The sequence below is a fragment of the Abramis brama genome (genome assembly GCF_963993115.1).
Source record: "Abramis brama genome assembly, chromosome: 18".
Taxonomy (NCBI): Eukaryota; Metazoa; Chordata; class Actinopteri; order Cypriniformes; family Leuciscidae; genus Abramis; species Abramis brama.
The window spans coordinates 36108165-36130096 of record NC_139980.1 but is presented as its reverse complement, the minus strand read 5'-3'; the positions used below and the strand labels follow the sequence as shown (position 1 = coordinate 36130096).

General features: G+C 40.9%; 1 protein-coding gene across 8 annotated transcripts in view; it reads left to right on the top strand.

The window, feature by feature from the left end:
* Positions 1-21932, top strand: part of plcb4b (phospholipase C, beta 4b) — a 103518-nt gene that overhangs the window by 68190 nt on the left and 13396 nt on the right. For all 8 annotated transcript variants that reach the window (XR_014603330.1, XM_084090225.1, XM_084090221.1 and 5 more), the window contains 16 exons: positions 2462-2541; positions 2647-2731; positions 3246-3336; positions 5287-5376; positions 5457-5563; positions 5846-5932; positions 7479-7629; positions 9688-9772; positions 10728-10852; positions 12091-12142; positions 15272-15374; positions 16079-16243; positions 19380-19584; positions 20745-20833; positions 21141-21279; positions 21538-21575. Coding sequence is in view for 7 of the 8 variants with exons in the window: in XM_084090225.1 (XP_083946351.1) it covers positions 2462-2541; positions 2647-2731; positions 3246-3336; positions 5287-5376; positions 5457-5563; positions 5846-5932; positions 7479-7629; positions 9688-9772; positions 10728-10852; positions 12091-12142; positions 15272-15374; positions 16079-16243; positions 19380-19584; positions 20745-20833; positions 21141-21279; positions 21538-21575 (1692 nt within the window). In the remaining variant the exon portion in view is untranslated. The remainder of the gene's footprint in view (positions 1-2461; positions 2542-2646; positions 2732-3245; positions 3337-5286; positions 5377-5456; positions 5564-5845; positions 5933-7478; positions 7630-9687; positions 9773-10727; positions 10853-12090; positions 12143-15271; positions 15375-16078; positions 16244-19379; positions 19585-20744; positions 20834-21140; positions 21280-21537; positions 21576-21932) is intronic.

The following is a 21932-nucleotide window of genomic DNA, read 5'->3' as shown; positions in this document are numbered from 1 at the left end:
GTATAGTAGTATATCAGTATATCAGTATAGTAGTATATCAGTATAGTAGTATATCAGTATAGTAGTATATCAGTATATCAGTATAGTAGTATATCAGTATATCAGTATAGTAGTATATCAGTATATCAGTATAGTAGTATATCAGTATAGTAGTATATCAGTATATCAGTATAGTAGTGTATCAGTATAGTAGTATATCAGTATATCAGTATAGTAGTGTATCAGTATAGTAGTATATCAGTATATCAGCATAGTAGTATATCAGTGTATCAGTATAGTAGTATATCAGTATATCAGTATAGTAGTATATCAGTATAGTAGTATATCAGTATATCAGTATAGTAGTGTATCAGTATATCAGTATAGTAGTATATCAGTATATCAGTATAGTAGTGTATCAGTATAGTAGTATATCAGTATATCAGTATAGTAGTATATCAGTGTATCAGTATAGTAGTATATCAGTATATCAGTATAGTAGTATATCAGTGTATCAGTATAGTAGTATATCAGTATAGTAGTATATCAGTATATCAGTATAGTAGTATATCAGTGTATCAGTATATCAGTATAGTTGTGTATCAGTATATCAGTATATCAGTATAGTAGTATATCAGTGTATCAGTATATCAGTATATCAGTATAGTAGTATATCAGTATATCAGTATATCAGTATAGTAGTATATCAGTATATCAGTATAGTAGTGTATCAGTATAGTAGTATATCAGTGTATCAGTATAGTAGTATATCAGTATATCAGTATAGTAGTATATCAGTATAGTAGTATATCAGTATATCAGTATAGTAGTGTATCAGTATATCAGTATAGTAGTATATCAGTATATCAGTATAGTAGTGTGTCAGTATAGTAGTATATCAGTATAGTAGTATATCAGTGTATCAGTATAGTAGTATATCAGTATAGTAGTATATCAGTATATCAGTATAGTAGTATATCAGTGTATCAGTATATCAGTATAGTAGTATATCAGTGTATCAGTATAGTAGTATATCAGTATATCAGTATAGTAGTATATCAGTGTATCGGTATAGTAGTATATCAGTATAGTAGTATATCAGTATAGTAGTATATCAGTATATCAGTATAGTAGTGTATCAGTATATCAGTATAGTAGTATATCAGTATATCAGTATAGTAGTGTATCAGTATAGTAGTATATCAGTATAGTAGTATATCAGTGTATCAGTATAGTAGTATATCAGTATAGTAGTATATCAGTATATCAGTATAGTAGTATATCAGTGTATCAGTATATCAGTATAGTAGTATATCAGTGTATCAGTATAGTAGTATATCAGTATATCAGTATAGTAGTATATCAGTGTATCGGTATAGTAGTATATCAGTATAGTAGTATATCAGTATAGTAGTATATCAGTATATCAGTATAGTAGTATATCAGTGTATCAGTATATCAGTATAGTAGTATATCAGTATATCAGTATATCAGTATAGTAGTATATCAGTGTATCAGTATAGTAGTATATCAGTATAGTAGTATATCAGTATATCAGTATAGTAGTATATCAGTGTATCAGTATATCAGTATAGTAGTATATCAGTGTATCAGTATATCAGTATAGTAGTATATCAGTATATCAGTATATCAGTATAGTAGTATATCAGTATATCAGTATAGTAGTATATCAGTATATCAGTATAGTAGTATATCAGTATAGTAGTATATCAGTGTATCAGTATAGTAGTATATCAGTATAGTAGTATATCAGTATAGTAGTATATCAGTGTATCAGTATAGTAGTATATCAGTGTATCAGTATAGTAGTATATCAGTATAGTAGTATATCAGTGTATCAGTATAGTAGTATATCAGTGTATCAGTATAGTAGTATATCAGTATAGTAGTATATCAGTGTATCAGTGTATCAGTATAGTAGTATATCAGTATAGTAGTATATCAGTATAGTAGTATATCAGTATAGTAGTATATCAGTGTATCAGTATAGTAGTATATCAGTATAGTAGTATATCAGTATAGTAGTATATCAGTATATCAGTATATCAGTATAGTAGTATATCAGTGTATCAGTATAGTAGTATATCAGTATAGTAGTATATCAGTGTATCAGTATATCAGTATAGTAGTATACCAGTAAAGCCTTGATGATAATAATTTCTGTATGCATATAAAAAAATATTAGTTAGGCTGTTTTGAGTCTTTAGTTTGTTCATAATGTGATTCATTCATTTGATCTGAATCATCTGATCTTTTGCTTTGAGTTCATCAAGATCCAAATAAAATTATATTTCCCAGGCATCTTCATTTAATATAGAAACCGCTTTTTGATTGAATTTCCAGGAATAATAACTAAATGATGATTGCAGTGAAATGTTTTTGTTCAGCAGTACATGGTGACATAATCTGCTTTTCTGTGAGTCTGATGTGCTGTTTGTGTGTTTGTGTGTTTGTGTAACAGGACGTAATTCAAGCCATAAAGGAAACAGCGTTCACAACGTCTGATTATCCTGTTATTCTGTCCTTTGAGAACCACTGCAGGTAAAGAGCGTCCGGTGTGTGTGTGTGTGTGTTTGTGGACGAGCGGCAGTGCTCACAGCTGTGTGTGTGTGTGTGTGTGTGTGTGTGTGTGTGTGTGTGTTGCAGTAAACCGCAGCAGTATAAGATGGCCAGATACTGTGAGGAGATCTTTGGAGAGCTGTTACTCAAGCAGCCGCTGGAGGGATTCCCAGTACGTGAGCTCCTGTTTTCACACACACACACACACACACACACACACACACACACACACACACACACACACACACACCTACCTGAAGGGGGTTTATTCTGAGATCACACACATGCACTCACTCACTCCTCTTCCACACACACACACACACACACACACACACACCACACAAAAACACACACACAAACACACTCCTCCTCACAGACACACACACACACACACTCCTCCTCACAGACACACCACACAAAAACACACACACAAACACACTCCTCCTCACAGACACACACACACACACACTCCTCCTCACAGACACACACACACACACACTCCTCCTCACACACGCACACTCCTCCACACACACACACCACACAAAAACACACACACAAACACACTCCTCCTCACAGACACACACACACACACTCCTCCTCACAGACACACACTCCTCCCCACTCACACACACACACACACTCCTCCACACACACTGCCGGCTGAATGTGTTGATGTTGTGTTTCAGATTGAAGCGGGGCAGCAGCTGCCGTCGCCCAACGACCTCAAACGCAAGATCCTCATCAAAAACAAGCGTCTGAAGCCTGAGGTGGAGCAGAGTACGTCATTAACGCCAGTTTAACACTGAAGTCAAACCAACACGGCGCACATTAATCACAATTAAAGATGAAATTTTGATACTCTGTTCATGATAACGGCATGTTTTCAGAGCGTGTCGGTTCACAGTAAATGATGCGAGTTTAACACACATGTGGAATATAATGTGCACACGGTTCACTTAATTTACATTTGCATGATTTCCATCATCAGAAGTTTACAGAATTTCACCAATATCCCTCCAAAATAAAAACATTATTATCATAACTTGCAGGGTTAAAGGGAGTGATGTCATTGTGATATTTGCATACTAAAGTGTGATTAGTGTTTTCTGTATTCATATCAGCCTCATGTCATCACGAGCCCCTTTGACAAACTTTAGGCTTGTTTGAGATGAGCAGAATCTGTGCAGAGCCGATCACCGGTGATCACTGCGAGATGCCGGTTCGGAGTGTGTCCGAGTGCGGTCCGCCTGGCTCTGATGTCATGCTGACTCTAGCGAGCGCAAGGCGGCCGCGTCGGATTCTGCAGTCGCTGTCCACCGACTGATGATCAAAAGCACCATGGGAAACGACTTGCTGACGACACAGCTTAATGCTCATTGGTTTAAACAACCGTGATGTATTGTTCTCTTTTAAAATGTTTGATTTTAAAACTCTGATATCATGTTTTTATGTGTATAAATTATGAGAGAATATTCCCAAACTTTCTGACAGTGTGATCTCTATATGGGTTATGTGATGTCCTTTTATAAAAAAAAATATATATACACATATGTCTTTATTAAAGTAAAAATTATTGATAAACACGTATTTGGAATGGAATTTAATAACAAGTACTTTAAGGGCCTTATCTTACACCCGGCGCAACATCTTTTCAGCCCGACGCAGTTTTCATTTTCACGTCCTGTGCCACGTTGTTTAAATAGCAAATGTATTTGCGCCCATCTGTGCGCCCATGAGCTGCTGGTCTGAGAACGAGGTGTGTTCTGGCACATTGTTGGCGCGTTGCTATTTTAAGGCAACAGAAATAGACTGAGCCATTGACCAACTGAGACCTGGACTAAAGTCATGGCGCAATATATTTGTTTGTTATTTAAAGAGCGCGTTAGTAATGTGCGCCTTTAGGCGGGTCCACAACGCACTACACTCTGCTTATTACACACACTCTGCTTATTACACACACTCTGCTTATTACACACACTCTGCTTATTACACACACAAGGACGCACAGCGGCACACAAACATGCCAAATATTTTAAATAAAAGGATTACCATGTAAAAGATTATTATTGTGTCCATAAAGATATGGTGAATCCGGCTTGTCCCGTAGATGGTCTGCTTGCGCTCTGGAGACGCATTCGGTCTTTCCACTATCAAAGTCTGTCATGTAAATAGCGAATCCGTCATGGCGCGAGTGCAACTGGAATTTAAAGGAAATGGGAGATGAGACCCTGATTGGTTTAACGCACGTAAATCCCAAAACACACCCATGACTCATTAAGAGAATAGGGACAACCCTTTTAGACCAGCGCCGGGAGCACCGACCATTTTTCCCATCGATAAACTAGCAAAAGTGGATTCGGACGCCCTAAGTGCGCTTTAGACCATGCGCTTAGATCGTTAAAATAGGGCCCTAGGTGTCTTGTTCATTATATTTATTTTCATATAAAAGCAACAGAACTTAGTGCACGAGCGTGAGTCCCGCGATATCACCCTGATCTCGCAGGTGTCAGATCCACTGGGAGAAGAGAGAGGTTCAGTGATCTGTCCGTCTTGCTGCACTGTTTCCACTCCTCTCACTGCAGCGCCTACTCTCCGCTACATGATGCACATCTCAAACAAGCCTATTGTTGAAGCTGATGCATGTGACTGTCATGAATGATCATGTGACTGTCATGAATGATCATGTGACTCATGAATGATTATGTGACTGATTATTGTGTGTTACAGAGCAGCTGGAGTCGTTTAAGAAGCACATGGAGGCTGGAGAGATGAGCATACAAGCAGGAGAAGATGAGAATGATGAAGATCTGGACAGCGGTAAACACACACCCACACACATACAGACTCACACACACATTAATCATGATTGATTAATCTCTCTCTTTCTCTCTCTCTAGCGCTGGATGGTAAAGAGCTGAACTCAGACGTAAAGCCCATCATCTCTCAGACACTGTCGGAGGATCCCAGCGATCCCGAGGGACGGGACAACAGCATCAGGAAGAAGGTGAGCGGATCAGGACAAGTTCATCAGCGGATCCGGAGCAGCGTAACTTACGGCGTTTTCACCGCAGAACCACCATTAAAATCACCACAGTATTGAAGTGTGTCGAGCTACAGTAGCTTGTCTGTTCTGTGGTGAAAACATCATAATTTACGCCACTTGTACTACAGAATGTGTATTTTGCGGTGTCTTTTCGTCTAAAACGCCGCAAAATACGCTGTTGTGTTAATGGCGAATTATGACCCATGTGGCCTTCCATACTCTTACATCATCTCTGTGTTTCAGATCACAGAGGACGACGTCACCGAGATCTCAGAAATCACTGACGTCACCGACATGTCTGAAGCTTCCGACATCGACAACAAGAAGAAGGTGCGGCGCTGAACACGTTTGATCGGTCTGAAACACGCTAGTCTGAAACACACGCTAGTCTGAAACACACACTAGTCTGAAACGCACGCTAGTCTGAACCATGCTAGTCTGAAACACGCTAGTCTGAAACACGCTAGTCTGAATCACGCTAATCTGAATCACACGCAAGTCTGAAACACGTGTCTGAAACGCACGCTAGTCTGCATCACACGCTAGTCTGAAATATGCGTGTCTGAATAGCACGCTAGTCTGAAACACACGCTAGTCTGCATCACACGCTAGTCTGAAACATGCTAGTCTGAAACACACACGTGTCTGAATCACACGCTAATCTGAATCACACGGAAGTCTGAATCACGCAAGTCTGAAGCGCACATGTGTCTGAAACGCACGCTAGTCTGCATCACACGCTAGTCTGAAATATGCGTGTCTGAATAGCACGCTAGTCTGAAACACGCTAGTCTGAAACACACACGTGTCTGAAACGCACACTAGTCTGCATCACACGCTAGTCTGAAACACGCTAGTCTTAAACACACGTGTCTGAATCACACGCTAGTCTGAAACACGCTAGTCTTAAACACACGTGTCTGAATCACACGCAAGTCTGAAACACGCTAGTCTGAAACACACGTGTCTGAATCACACGCTAGTCTGAAACACGCTAGTCTTAAACACACGTGTCTGAATCACACGCAAGTCTGAAACACGCTAGTCTGAAACACACGTGTCTGAATCACACGCTAGTCTGAAACACACGCTAGTCTGAAACACACGCTAGTCTGAAACACGCTAGTCTGAAACACACGCTAGTCATCACAGTAATTTTTGATACTTTTGATATGAAACAAAGTCTCCATTTCAAATCCTGTGAGTTTCATCAGTAAATTCAGTCAGTAAATGTGTGTGTGTTTAATGTGTGTGACCGATGAACCGATCATCTCTTCCTCTTTACTACTAGTTACAGCAGCAAATAAACATCAATGAACATCAGAAGGAATATTGAAAGATTCACAACAACTTCCTGAAATCAATCATGTCTCATGTAATCCATCAATCAGTGTTTCACCCGTCACTAAAGCAGCGGGAGAACTATGTTGTCACGTAACGTCACATTTACCTCAGAAAAGCCTTTCAGTGAACAAGCTCAACAGAATAACTCTAGAGAGGAGCTTCTGAGACACACATGCACTAGATCACATGTTCATTATATTTTACTAGATCTGTCCTTCAGTGTTTAATATGTGTGAATAAATCCGTCACCATTTTAATGTTTATATTACAACTAATTAGAGTAGAAACATAAGAATGTAATTAAAAAGTTAGTATTATAACTTTACTATAAAAACCTTACGTGAAACTTCAAACTGTAAGCTGTAATATTACAGAAATGTAGCGACTGACAGTCCTGTATATATATGTTCTGTATCTGAATCAGTACTGAATCAAAATTAATCAAAATTGTAATTGAATGTAATCTCAGACGTGTGAATGATGATGCCGATCATAACTGCAGAGACGTGTGTGTGTGTGTGTGTGTGTTCAGGCTGTAGAAGCGGCTGAAGACACAGATGCTGAACAACAGCTCATCGCCTCGTATAAATATGAAGGAGCGACGACTAACATCCACCCGTATCTGTCGGCCATGGTGAACTACGCTCAGCCCGTCAAGTTCCAGGGCTTCGAGGTCGCCGAGGGTCAGTACACAGACACACACACACACACACTCACACACACACACCTGAAGGGGGTTTATTCTGAGATAACCGGCTGGATGTACATTATTCCGCTTATTACACGGCTACTTGCCACATAAGTAAATAATTAGACATGAAATATTGATCTGAGTTGAAATATTTTATCAGCTCTTTAAACGCAGAGCTTCTGAGAGAGCAGTTTCAGCGGCGAGATCAAACTAGACGAACATTTAAGAGATACGGTATACAGTCATATCACTTATTACACAGCATTTCAACACATAAATAATTATGGAGATTAGAGCACTAGCGTAGCCAGAACGAGTCTCTGGGTGTGCAGAAGAAAAACTGTGTGCCACATTTATTGTCAGATTTCCAATATGAAATATTGGAAAGAATGATACTTTTAAATGAAACTAAACCACCAGTAGGTGGCAGCAGGTGACCGTCTTAATGAGCGAGTGATTGAGTTATTTATTCAAACGATTCGTTCAAAGCGCTGAATCGTTCAGTAATGAAACACGGTTGTGTGTTGAGATGCGCTGTGGTTCTGATGTGATCTTTGTTTGGAACTATTTTCGCTGCTCAAATAGAACAAAAACAGTCAATATTGTGTCTAAAATGTAAGTGACGTGATATTAATTACTTGTTTATTGAACTGTCATATGAAATCAGTGGCACATTTTCAGTTGTGATGGTATTCATAGCATATGTTATAAATATAAAAACTCCACATTAATTTTTACCGCTGTATGTTAAGATTCTTTGTGTGAACTGCGCGCATTTGTTTCCATTTCTCCTCATGAGGCTGTGAGAGTCTCAACAGCACAAAGTCAGCGCTGTTTGCGGATTGGTTGGCAGTCCGAATGTCGGCAGATATTTTTTTAACGATAATAATTTAAAAATTAAATAAAATTTTAAATGAACAAATATTGTAAGTAAAAAATAGGGCAAGTTTAGAAAAACATTTTTATTAAGACTTAATAAATTGCATCTATTTTCAGGTGTGCCACTGTGGATATGGATCAGAGATATTGATTTCAGATTAAACTGTTTTACAGTCATACCTGTTTGTATCTTATAATCCAACAGATTATAAGAAAACAATAGACACGAAATGGCCGCCGCAGCGTTTGTTTGAAACGAGAGAGCGAGTCCACGATGCTGGATGGCATAATTAAATAACTGTATGCAAAATATTGATTTGACTGAGTTTTAATATTTTATTAGCTCACCAAATGTAAAACTTCCACAAAGAAAACCCGTTCCTAGCAAGTGTGTAGCGCTGATGACTTCAGTGACCCGGAAGAGCTGGTGTTTCTGTGTTCTGTTGTTATCTGGGAATAATATACCGGATGGAGCAATCGACCAATCAGAATCAAGCATTCCACAGAGCCATGTAATAAACAGCTGTAATATTAATATGTGGTTCGTTATTATCGTCAGGTATTCAGTTTAAACAGACATAATCATCACGTTTGGCAGCAATTACAACTTGTGCTTCTAATGATACAAATAAGAATAATATTGACAGTTTTGCATGTCGATCATCATTTACTCAAACTAATAAAAATGAAACCTTACACCTTTTCAAAAATGAAAAAAAAAAACACACTCAGTAACTTTGTCATAAACTCGTATTTCTTCACAGTTTGGACGTTCCGGTTTCATTTCCGTTTAAGATCTGAGGTAAATTATCATTATGGCTATTAAAGTTACACAAACTCAACTTAAACTCTTTAAGAGTTGAGCTGATGACATGATGAGCTGTCAGACGGCACGTGAAGAAACCATCCCAGAATCCCTCACTGTGGTTCACAGGAATGCGTTTCTTGCTTTCTCTGGGAATCGAACCCGTGATGTTGGTGTTGCAAGCGCCATGACGCGCTGTAGGAAACACAGGTGTGCTGGTCAGGACAGAACTCAGATTAACACGCATAAGACACAGTTTATCGTGTGTGTGTGTGTGTGTGTGTGTGACACACGTATGTTTGACAGGAACTCGTGATCTGTGTTCAGAATCATGTTTTAATGCCTGTGTGTTTATGCTTCACTCAGAGAGAAACATCCATCACAACATGTCGTCCTTCAACGAGTCTGTGGGTCTGGGGTACCTGAAGACCAACGCCATCGAGTTCGTGAAGTATCCTTTAACACACTGTGTGTGTGCGTGCGTGCGTGCGTGCGTGCGTGCGTGTGTGTGTGTGTGTGAGTGTGTTTTTGAGTGTGTGAGTGTGTTTGTGTGTGTGAGTGTGTTTTTGAGTGTGTTGTGTGTGTGAGTGTGTTTGTGTGTGAGTGTGTTTTTGAGTGTGTTTGTGTGTGTGTGTGTGTGTGTGAGTGAGTGAGTGAGAGAGAGAGAGAGAGTATGTGTAAGTGTGTTTGTGTGTATGTTTTTGAGTGTGTTTGTGTGTGTTTTTGAGTGTGTGTGTGTGTGTGTGTTTGTTTGTGAGAGTATGTGAGTGAGTGTGTGTCTTGATAACTAATATCTTCTAATAATGAGTGGATCATCCGATTTCCTGTAGATGTGTGTGTGCGTGCGTGTGTGTGTGTGTGTGAGTGTGTTTTTGAGTGTGTGAGTGTGTTTGTGTGTGTGAGTGTGTTTTTGAGTGTGTTGTGTGTGTGAGTGTGTTTGTGTGTGAGTGTGTTTTGAGTGTGTTTGTGTGTGTGTGAGTGAGTGAGTGAGAGAGTATGTGTAAGTGTGTTTGTGTGTGTGTTTTTGAGTGTGTTTGTGTGTTTTTTTGAGTGTTTGTGTGTGTGTGTGTTTGTTTGTGAGAGTATGTGAGTGAGTGAGTGTGTGTCTTGATAACTAATATCTTCTAATAATGAGTGGATCATCCGATTTCCTGTAGATGTGTGTGTGTGTGTGTGTGCGTGCGTGCGTGCGTGTGTGTGTGTGTTTCCCCTGAGGTCCGTCCCGTCGGGCTAAACGCACGTTTGAACTGCTTTAAAGAAGCTCGTTCTGCCGTGATCCTCGTGTTTCCTCGGGGAAGCTTCTCCTGCTGTCCCGGTTAAAAATACCCCGGTGTGTGTGTGTGTGTGTGAGAGAGTGTGTGTGTGTGTCTGTGAGAGAGTGTGTTTTCCTGAGCGCAGACGCGCAGCTACAACAAGCGTCAGATGAGCCGCATCTATCCTAAAGGAGGACGCGTGGACTCCAGCAATTACATGCCTCAGATCTTCTGGAACGCCGGATGCCAGATGGTGTCTCTCAACTACCAGACTCCCGGTACACCACATCTTCTGATGGACATAAACTAATATTAAATATAATATCCAACTAGACTGTGTGTTTTAAAACTCAGCATCACGTCAGGTTCACCCTGGGAATCACTCTCGCATCATCACAGGTTTTGCACAGATAAACTCATGTTTTTTACAACAGTGACTGTTCATAATTCCCAGCGTTACAGAACTCGTCACAGGTGTGCGGACAGAACATTTTTAATTTATATTGGATTATAGTGCTTTTATAATGTGCATGTACAGTCAAACCAAAATGTATTCAGGCATCTTCAACATTTCTCGCATTATCACAGTTTATTCACTATAATGGTAATAAATATGAGCAGAACTCAGAGTTATGAACTCAGTGGATATTTGACTGGTTTTGTCCGTCCTTCTGTTAGACTGTCTCACACATGAATTATGTTGAATATCTGTCAGCTGTTAAATTTAACTACACAATTAGATAATACCAGTTTAGCTCAACCAATCACCAAGCAATGCTTCATGTTGTTCAGTCTGTGTGTAAAAAGAGCATTAGCAATTAAAGACAAAACACACTTCAGCAGAACATGATCAGCTCAAAGTGTCCGAATCATTTTTGCTCCCAAATGTTTATTAATGTCACTGGTAGTCACTGAATGAAGAATATTTGGGTGTAATATGTCACAGTTTACTTTATTCTGCTCTCCTCACGTACAGAAATGAACTAAAGTGTCCTGATCACACTAGTGAAACAATATCAAAAATTATATCTGGTGTCTGAATAATTTTTGGTTTGACTGTATAGGCATAACACTGACTGACTGAAACTTGCAAGCTTATGATTTAAAGTCATCATGAAACAGAAGTTGCTCTAGTCTTTTCTTCTCTATTGTGAGAAACGCTTCTGGAACGAGAACACATGTGGGCGGGGCTTGATTGCGTCTGTGGGGAATTGATTGGATGATTGGATGGTTGTGGTTTGCTATTGGCTGATCTCATGTGAGTGACAGGTTGCCCCGCCCACATCATCAGAGAAGAGAAGAGATGCTGAAGAGGAACTTATTCTGATTCAAGACACAATAATAATGAATACAGGAATATTCCATTTTGATTTCATGGTGACTTTAATTAATAACAAGATCAAAATAAAAATATCAGGTCTAAGAAACGCAGTGTTTCCCTCTGTAATGCAGCACAGACACACACACACACACACACACACACGCATGCTTGTGATGCATTTCTCCTGTGTTGCAGATCTGGGCATGCAGCTGAACCAGGGCAAGTTCGAGTACAACGGCGCATGCGGGTGAGTGTGTGTTTCCCGCTGCAGATCATCAATTAAACTGTCACATCGCATTAGCTGCAGCCGGCGGCGTTAGCAACATTAGCGCAAATGAGCGCTCGCTAATATCGGCCCTCGCGCAGAGATCCTCATGGAGAAATCCAGCCTGAGGCCGAACACTCGTGTGGGATTATGAGTGTCAGCATCACAGCGCCTTAATGTCCCGTTAGTACCAGTGTGTGTGTGTGTGTGTGTGTGTGTGTGTGTGAGAGAGAGATTGTGTAATGGAAAGAGCTCGGATCATTAATCTTCTTTTGAGCAATTAATCAAAAAATAATTAATATCTGGCCTAGAGGCGCAGCTCTGAGTGAAGGAGTCAGAAAGACTCTCTCTCCTGTCAGTCACTGTGTTTACATGCACCGCTTCTGTTTCAGTCGGACTGAATTCATTCTGATTGATGAATCTGATTGTAGTGTTTACATGAAAGCTAAACATGTGATCGGGTTGATGTGTGTGTTTATATGTCACAAGCTTCAAATCAGAATATATTTTTTGACAAGCGCACACTGCACGAATATACAGAGTTTCCTGATGTCTGCGCATAATAACTATTCTCCTACATCTTTATTTGTTTTAAACAGCAGACTTAATATTGATGCATTTCTGGTCATAATTTGGAGATAATGATCATATGAACCGTTGTGCCGCTGCTTATATTGATCACACAGTAAAAATGGCCAAAACCAGTCGTGTGTGTGTGAGAGTCTGAAGCAGGAGGGCCGTTGTCCTGCTCCACTCCACACACGCAGAGAGAGGAGGATTATAGGAGGACGAGACACTCGTTTATACCACACTTTATTCAACAGGAGAACAGCTCGTTCAGCGCGTCACACGTCATTACTCTATTTCTACGACATTACGATATTTCAGCGCCATTTTGCTATTTCTACGTCATTGCGCTATTTCAACGTCATTGCGCTATTTCTACGTCATTATGCTTTTTCAGCGCCATTTTGCTATTTCTACGTCATTACGCTATTTCTACATCATTACGCTATTTCAACTTCATTACGCTATTTCTATGTCATTACGCTATTTCAACTTCATTGCGCTATTTCTATGCTATTTCTACGTTATTACGCTATTTCTACGTCATTGCGCTATTTCAATGTCATTGCGCTACGTCATTAGGCTATTTCTACGTCATTACGCTATTTCTACATCATTACGCTATTTCAACTTCATTACGCTATTTCTATGCTATTTCTACGTCATTATGCTATTTCAACGTCATTACGCTATTTCAACTTCATTACGCTATTTGTACGTCATTACGCTATTTCTACGTCATTATGCTATTTCAATGTCATTACACTAAGTCATTATGCTATTTCTATGCTATTTCTACGTCATCACGCTATTTCAACTTCATTCCGCTATTTCTATGCTATTTCTACGTCATTACGCTACGTCATTACGCTATTTCTACATGATTACGCTATTTCTATGCTATTTCTACGTCATTACGCTATTTCTACGTCATTACGCTACGTCATTACGCTATTTCTACGTCATTACGCTATTTCAACTTCATTACGCTATTTCTATGCTATTTCTACGTCATTACGCTATTTCTACGTCATTACGCTATTTCAACTTCATTACGCTATTTCTATGCTATTTCTACGTCATTACGCTATTTCTACGTCATTACGCTATTTCAACGTCATGACGCTATTTCAACGCCATGACGCTATTTTTACATCATTACGCTATTTCTATGCTATTTCTACATCATTACGCTATTTCTACATCATTACGCTATTTCTATGCTATTTCTACGTCATTACGCTATTTCTACGTCATTACGCTATTTCTACGTCATTACGCTATTTCAACGTCATCACGCTATTTCAACTTCATTACGCTATTTCTATGCTATTTCTACATCATTACGCTATTTCTACATCATTACGCTATTTCTACGTCGTTACGCTATTTCAACGTCATTACGCTATTTCTACATCATTACACTATTTCTACGTTCATTACGCTATTTCAACATCATTACGCTATTTCTACATTACGCTATTTCTACGTTCATTACGCTATTTCAACTTCATTACGCTATTTCAACTTCATTACACTATTTCTACGTCTACGCTATTTCAACGTCATTACACTATTTCTACTTCATTACGCTATTTCAACATCATTATGCTATTTCTACGTCATTACACTATTTTTACGTCATTACACTACGTCATTACGCTATTTCTACGTCATTACTCTATTCCTACGTCATTACGCTATTTCAACGTCATTACGCTATTTCAACTTCATTACGCTATTTCTATGTCACTACGCTATTTCTACATCATTACGCTATTTCTACGTCATTATGCTATTTTAATGTCATTACGCTATTTCAAAGTCATTATGCTACGTCATTACATTATTTCTACGTCATTACGCTATTTCAACGTTCATTTACGCTATTTCTACGTCATTATGCTATTTCAAAGTCATTACGCTATTTCAAAGTCATTATGCTACGTCATTACATTATTTCTACGTCATTACGCTATTTCAACGTTCATTACGCTATTTCTACGTTCATTACACTATTTCTACATCATTACGCTATTTCTACTTCATTAACGCTAGTTAACGTCATCGCACATGCGCAGTCCTTTCAGTTTCGGTTTTCAATCCGATCAAGTGTTCACATGTTCTCTCGATCGGATTAGAAAAGGAATAAACCACCCCTTTCAATTCGATCGAAATTTCGTTCGGATCGAGCTCAATCGGATCGTTTAAGGCTTTTTACATGAAGGCTTTTCAGTGTGATTGAGCCGTCAGTCCCATTACTAACAGATTATTTGGTTGCATGTAAACGTAGGCAGTGAGGAGAATCATCATTGTTTGCACTGTAGATCAGATCAAATGAGCTCATATATAAACGTAGCCACTGATGCTTCTCCTAATGTGTCTCTCTCTCTCTCTGTGTCTCTCTCTGTGTCTCTCTCTCTCTCTGTGTCTCTCTCTGTGTCTCTCTCTCTCTGTGTCTCTCTCTCTCTGTGTCTCTCTCTCTCTGTTTCTCTCTTTCTCTCTCTCTCTCTCTCTCTCTCTCTCTCTCTCTCTCTCTCTCAGGTACCTGCTGAAGCCAGACTTCATGCGCCGCGGTGACCGCATGTTCGACCCGTTCTCTGAGACACCAGTGGATGGAGTGATAGCAGCTACCTGCAGCGTACAGGTGACTCACACACACACACACACACACTCACTCACACACTAAAACACTCATTCACACTCATACACACTCACACATACTCACACACTCACTCACACACACTAACACATACTCACACACACACTTGTACACTCTCACACTCACACTCTCACACTTATACACACACACACACACACATACATACATACTCACACACACACTCACACACATACACTCACACATACTCACACACGGACCTACTAATACTCACACATACACACACTCACACACACCAACACATATTCACACACACTTACACATACTCACACACTCACTCACACACACATACTCATACACACACTCACACACAATTACACATATTTACACACTCACACACACACACACACGTACTCACACATACTCACACACACGCTCAAACACAAACATGGACATACATTCACACACACGCTCACATACACAAACGGACACGCAGGGACACCCACTCACACACACTGTAACACACACACTCACGCTCATTTACATATAGATTTCTTAAAGGTACAGTAGTAACAGTGTGTGTATTTGTGTCTGAAAGAAGGTAGAGATCATGGCTCTGAATCATTTCATTTGACTATTTAATTATGAGTCATTCCAACTCTCACTGTATCGTGTCTCTCAGATCTGAACTCCAGTGTCACTGACGTGTTCATATCCGTGTCGTTCCTCAGGTGTTCTCGGGTCAGTTCTTATCGGATAAGAAGATCGGCACATATGTGGAGGTGGACATGTACGGCCTTCCCACCGACACCATCCGGAAAGAGTTCCGCACACGCATGGTGATGAACAACGGCCTGAACCCGTACTACAACGAGGAGCCGTTTGTCTTCAGAAAGGTCCCGCATCCTTCTCATGATTCTAGTTCAGAAGATTCTCAATATCAGTTTGGTTTTAGTTCATTCTTAGTTTTTATTTCATTTGTTCGTTTGGACAATGACTCTTTTAGTTAAAGGGGTTGATTCTTTTTGACAGTGATTCATTGAATCAACACAACTGTGAATATTGAACAAAACAGCACATGATTCAGTTCAATATAATGCTTGAAAATGATTCATCAGTTTCTACAAGGTGCCAGAAAAACATGAACTTGGGCAACATTAATCTAAAATTGAAATTATTTTTGTCTGTTTGTGAGACTTTGGCCAGTAGGTGGCGCTGTCAAGCTGATCATGTATATGGAGACATTGATACACAGGAAGTGTCATGTGAATATATGAGCTTACTTCCTGTGCAGTGTCCTGCCATCAGATTCATTGATGCATGTGATCGTTCGATGGTTTGATGAGAGTTTGAGCAGAACGTTCTCCAGATCATCTGAGAAGCGTTTGCTGGAGACACAGTTTTTGTTTTTGTTGATGAAAGACAGTTTGAGTAAAATTACCCATGAACCCGCCTCTCAAACACACACACACACACACACACACACACACACACACATACACACACAGGTAATGAGCAGTCGTTGTGCTGATGCTGCAGGATGTTGTTGGAGTCTCTCGGCCGTGACACTGACACCACAGACACAGACCATAAATCAGCACTGCCGCAGTGCCACACACACTCACACACACCCACCCACTCACACACACACTCACTCTCACACAGATACACTCACACACCCTCTCGCTCTCGCACACACACTCACACACACTCTCACATGGATGAAGATGAAGACGGAGGAGAGTTCCAAAAGGTTTCTATAAACAAAATTGTTCTTTAATGAAAGCACTCAGGTAATCCACAACGACGAAGAGAAAGTAACAGCGTGTGTAGCATGCAAAGAGAGTGAAGGTGAGGAACTTAAATAGTGATAATGAGGAGATGACGAACAGATGTGATGATCAGATGAGTGACCATGACAACTGTAGTGTGGTGGGAAAAATCAAACAAAGGAACACATGATGTGATGAATGAAAACAGACTGAAAGTCCATGAAAGTGAAACTAAAGATGAATAAGTCCAGATAACTGACAGAACTCAGAGGTGAGGGAGGGATGGAGGAGGCGGAGGTGAAGACACAGGGAAGACAGGAGATGATGAGGGGTTGGTGCAATACAGACGATGAGACCCTGGCGATGATGAGGGCGTCCGACGGAACAGATCCAGAGCTTAGAGACGACAGGGAGGGAGGAGTCAAGGGGCAGGAGTCGAGTTGAGGGAGGAGTCGAGGGAGGGGGAGGAGTTGAGGGAGGGGGAATTTAGGGGGAGGAGTCGAGGGAGGGGGAGTTGAGGGGGAGGAGTCGAGTTGAGAGAGGAGTCGAGTTGAGGGAGGGAGGAGTCAAGGGGAGGAGTCGAGGAAGGGAGGAGTCAAGGGGGAGGAGTTGAGGGAGGGAGGAGTCGAGTTGAGGGAGGAGTCGAGGTGGTGTAGGGGACAACCGATGGAGAAGAGCGACATCACTGGCACAGGAGTCCTGGCAATGCATAGGTGACGATCGTCTGACACTGTGCTGACAGTCGAGTTGAGGGAGGAGTCGGGGGAGGGAGGAGTTGAGGGAGGGAGGAGTCAAGGGGGAGGAGTCTAGGGAGGGAGGAGTCGAGTTGAGGGAGGAGTCGAGGGAGAGAAGAGTCGAGTTGAGGGAGGGAGGAGTCGAGTTAAGGGAGGGAGGGAGGAGTCGAGGGAGGGAGGAGTCGAGTTGAGTGAGGGAGGAGTCGAGGAATGGAGGAGTCGAGGGAGGGAGGAGTCGAGTTGAGGGAGGAGTCGAGGTAGCGTAGGGGACGACCGATGGAGAAGAGCAACATCACTGGCACAGGAGTCCTGGGCGGTGCGTAGGCGACGATCGTCTGACACCGTATCCTAACCAGACGCGATAAGATAAGATTCCAGCGACAAACAATTTGTCTGTCCACACCAGACGTGACAATGGGACGCAATAAAAATCACAGCCAATCAGAAGACGTGGGCGGGCTCTCTTGGCAAGCTCCCAAAAAAATGGATAAGTACATAATCAAATTCATGAATATTACACCATTTTAACATTATTAAAAATACATACTGAGTAACTGAAACAAACGTCATAAAATACACGTGTCTGTTAACAATGAGTTGACAGTTTGAACGTTCTTGTTCACTTTTATTTATTTTGAAGATCTGAGGTGAGTTGTTGCTTTCAGTATGGCTATAAAAGTGATATAAATGATATTCAAACTCACACAGATGCTTTTAATATTACATAAAGCACATAAACAGTACCTCAGATTATCATACTTTCTGTTGTTGTTCCAGGAGCGACATCGCAGAGATAGAAACCGTTTCTAAAATAGAATCATCGCGTGTCGCCATCGCGGCTGGTTAGGACAAAAACTCTGATTAACATGGAAAAGATACCTTTTATTGCGTGACGCATCACGTCTGGTTAGGACACGGTGTGAGGAGGAGCCAGGCTGCCGAGGACTGATGGAGGACTGAGGCGTAGCCGAAGAGAAGGAGGAGCGAGCTGGAGCTGTAGGGGTGTAGGAACAGCGCGTAGCGGAAGATCTGCATGTCCGTGTTAGAGGTGGAGTGACGACTGACCAAGGGGGAGCCGGTGGGACGAGGGAACCCGGTGGAGTCGACAGGGCGAGGGTGTGTGGTGGAGCCGAGGGTGGGAGGAGCCAAGGTGGAGCCGGTGGGACGAGGGAACTCTCACACTCACACACACTCTCATACAGACACTCTCTCACTCTCACACTCACTCTTTCACACACACACACACACACTCACTCACTCTCATACACACACTCACTCACTCTCACACACGCACGCGCACGGACACACATCCAGTGGGGGTTTCCCTAAGGTCTTGTATAGTGCTGTTGGGGGAGGGGGGGTAAGAACAGCAATGCAGATATGAGTGTCGCGTGTCGTATCCCATCATGCCTCTGTGATTGACCTGCTGCTTCATTAATTCCTGATGAATGTGTGCTCAGATCGCCTGTTGAGCGTCTGAACTCTCTCTCACCTGTGATCAGAACATCTGAACTCTCTGTGATCAGGTGATCCTGCCGGATCTGGCGGTTCTGCGGATCGCCGTATACGACGATAACAACAAGCTGATTGGCCAGCGGATCCTGCCCCTGGACGGGCTCCAGGCGGGGTACAGGCACATCTCACTGCGCAACGAGGGCAACAAGCCTCTGTCGCTGCCCACCGTCTTCTGCAACATCGTCCTCAAGACATACGTGCCCGACGGCTTCGGCGGTGAGTTCATGCAGGTCACGCTCTGACACTCACAGGAAGTGACATCACAGGGGGGCGAAACTCGCCACCACTTCTCCAGAGACTCATTTGTGTTGTTTAAATGATGTGGAAACACTTTACAATAAGGTTCCATACGTTTACATTAGTATTGTTTACATTGTTTACATTACACTAACAATAAAAAATACTTCAAAAGCATTATTTATCTTATTTAATCTTGATTTTAACATTTAAGTCCCCCTGTAGTCAATAATTGTAATCCCTTAAAACTCATTTAAACCCTTTCCTTGAATTTTCCTTGAAAAATATTCTTAGTGCCTTAAAATATCTTGAATGTAACTCGACACCCTTGCCTCATTTAGTATGCGCGTTTCTATGAATATGCAAATGAGCCCCACCTCCACTCACTCAGCTCAGAGATCCACTGGTTGACGATCACACGTTGATCTGATTGGTTACAAGGTAGTTTGTGACGTCAGAAACACCAGCGATTTCAAAGCGTGTTTTTGAGACTGTCTTTGGTTCACTGCAGTTTTAAGGAGGAAATACTCAGCAATGGAGTCGACTTATGAATTTACACATGGTTTGTCTTAAAGCAGATTAAAAACACCACACAGACACATAAACAACATTAAAAGCTGGATTTACACCACAGGGACTTTAATAAAAATTCATGTTAAGATTTTTTAATGCACCTGAGCTATCAAACTATGAAACGTGGATGATGGACATTTTATGGTCCTAGCCCTTCCTCAGACAATATATAATTATAATAATACATTTAGACCGCTTAACATAGTGATTTCTATAAGGATATGAGGAGACTTTCAACCAGCAAAATATTTTTTTTTTCTGTAGAGAATCACCTTTAAATACAGTTAATGTGTTAATTACCTAATGAGATCTTATTGTGAAGTTTTACCATATATCATTTTTAAACGATTCATACATCATTCTGAAGAGATTTAAATATTTAATTTGAATTATTTATGGGTTTTTGCCTCTCTAAGGCTGACTAGATGATTTTTTCTAGTTGTTTGCATTTTTTTGTAATTAGATGAAAATATGAGCTGGTTATTGACCATGTACAGTATCACTGTAATCATATTGTGTTGATTGTGTTTGATGACTGTAATCTTCCGTCTCGGATTGTTTTCCAGCCATCGTTGATGCTCTTTCTGACCCGAAGAAGTTCCTCACCATTGCAGAGAAACGAGCCGATCAGATGCGAGCTCTCGGTATCGAGACGGTGCGTTCAGAGTCGGGTCGCTCTACTCAAGTGTGTGTGTGAGAGAGTGATTGTGAGAGTTTGTGTGTGTGTGTGTGTGTGTGAGTGAGAGAGAGAGCGAGAGAGTGATTGTGAGAGTGTGTGTGTGTGTGTGTGTGAGTGAGAGAGAGAGCGAGAGAGCGAGTGAGAGAGTGATTGTGAGAGTGTGTGTGTGTGTGAGAGAGAGAGCGAGAGAGTGAATGAGAGAGTGAGAGAGTGAGTGAAAGAGTGAGTAAGTGTGTGTGTGTGTGTGTGTGTGTCCTGACGAGTGTTTGTTGTCACGCTGCAGAGTGATATCGCAGACGTGCCTAACGAAAGCTCTAAGAGTGATAAGAAGGGGAAAGTGAATCAGGTGAAGACCAACGTGACTCCACAGAGCAGCTCAGAGGTGAACGCCACACAGAACAACATCACTGAGAACAGACGCGGTGAGACACACTCATACACACACACACACACAAACACACACGCACACACTCATCCATTCAAATCCTGATAGACAAAAGATTATTTCCCACTAAAACACATCACATCACGTTTCATGTTGAAACCAAAACATTGTAATTGTTTGTTAAAAAATCAATATGATAAAACCTTAAAACAGCACAAACCCAAAGACGGAGTGTGTGTGTAGAGTTGTGTTTGTGAAGGTCTGACTGCTTTACTTCCGTTTCTTCTGTTTGCAGATAATCAGGTGAACATTGAAGATCTGAAGCAGATGAAGGTAAAGTGCTGGTTTGCACAGGATTGTGGGTAATTCTGATGAAGCTCTGCATCTGAAACCTCCCCGGATAACAAAAACATGTTCTGAGAAAGTTTTGCTAACATTTCCATTAAGTTAAAATTTTCATTTCTGAATGTTCTCTGAACGTTCAAAATGTCCTGTTTTTATTTTATTTTTTTCTTGGTTATGTTGTTAGGGGTTAACAGTTTAGGACCCAAGAACCAGATGTTTGAAAGAAGACCCGGAGTCAGAATTATAAAAAATTTAAGAAAAGTTTTACTGAAGATTGTTTGCAGTTTCATCAGTAGAAGTTCAGCTCAGACTCACACAGGAGTTCGTAGGCCGCCCCGCTTACAG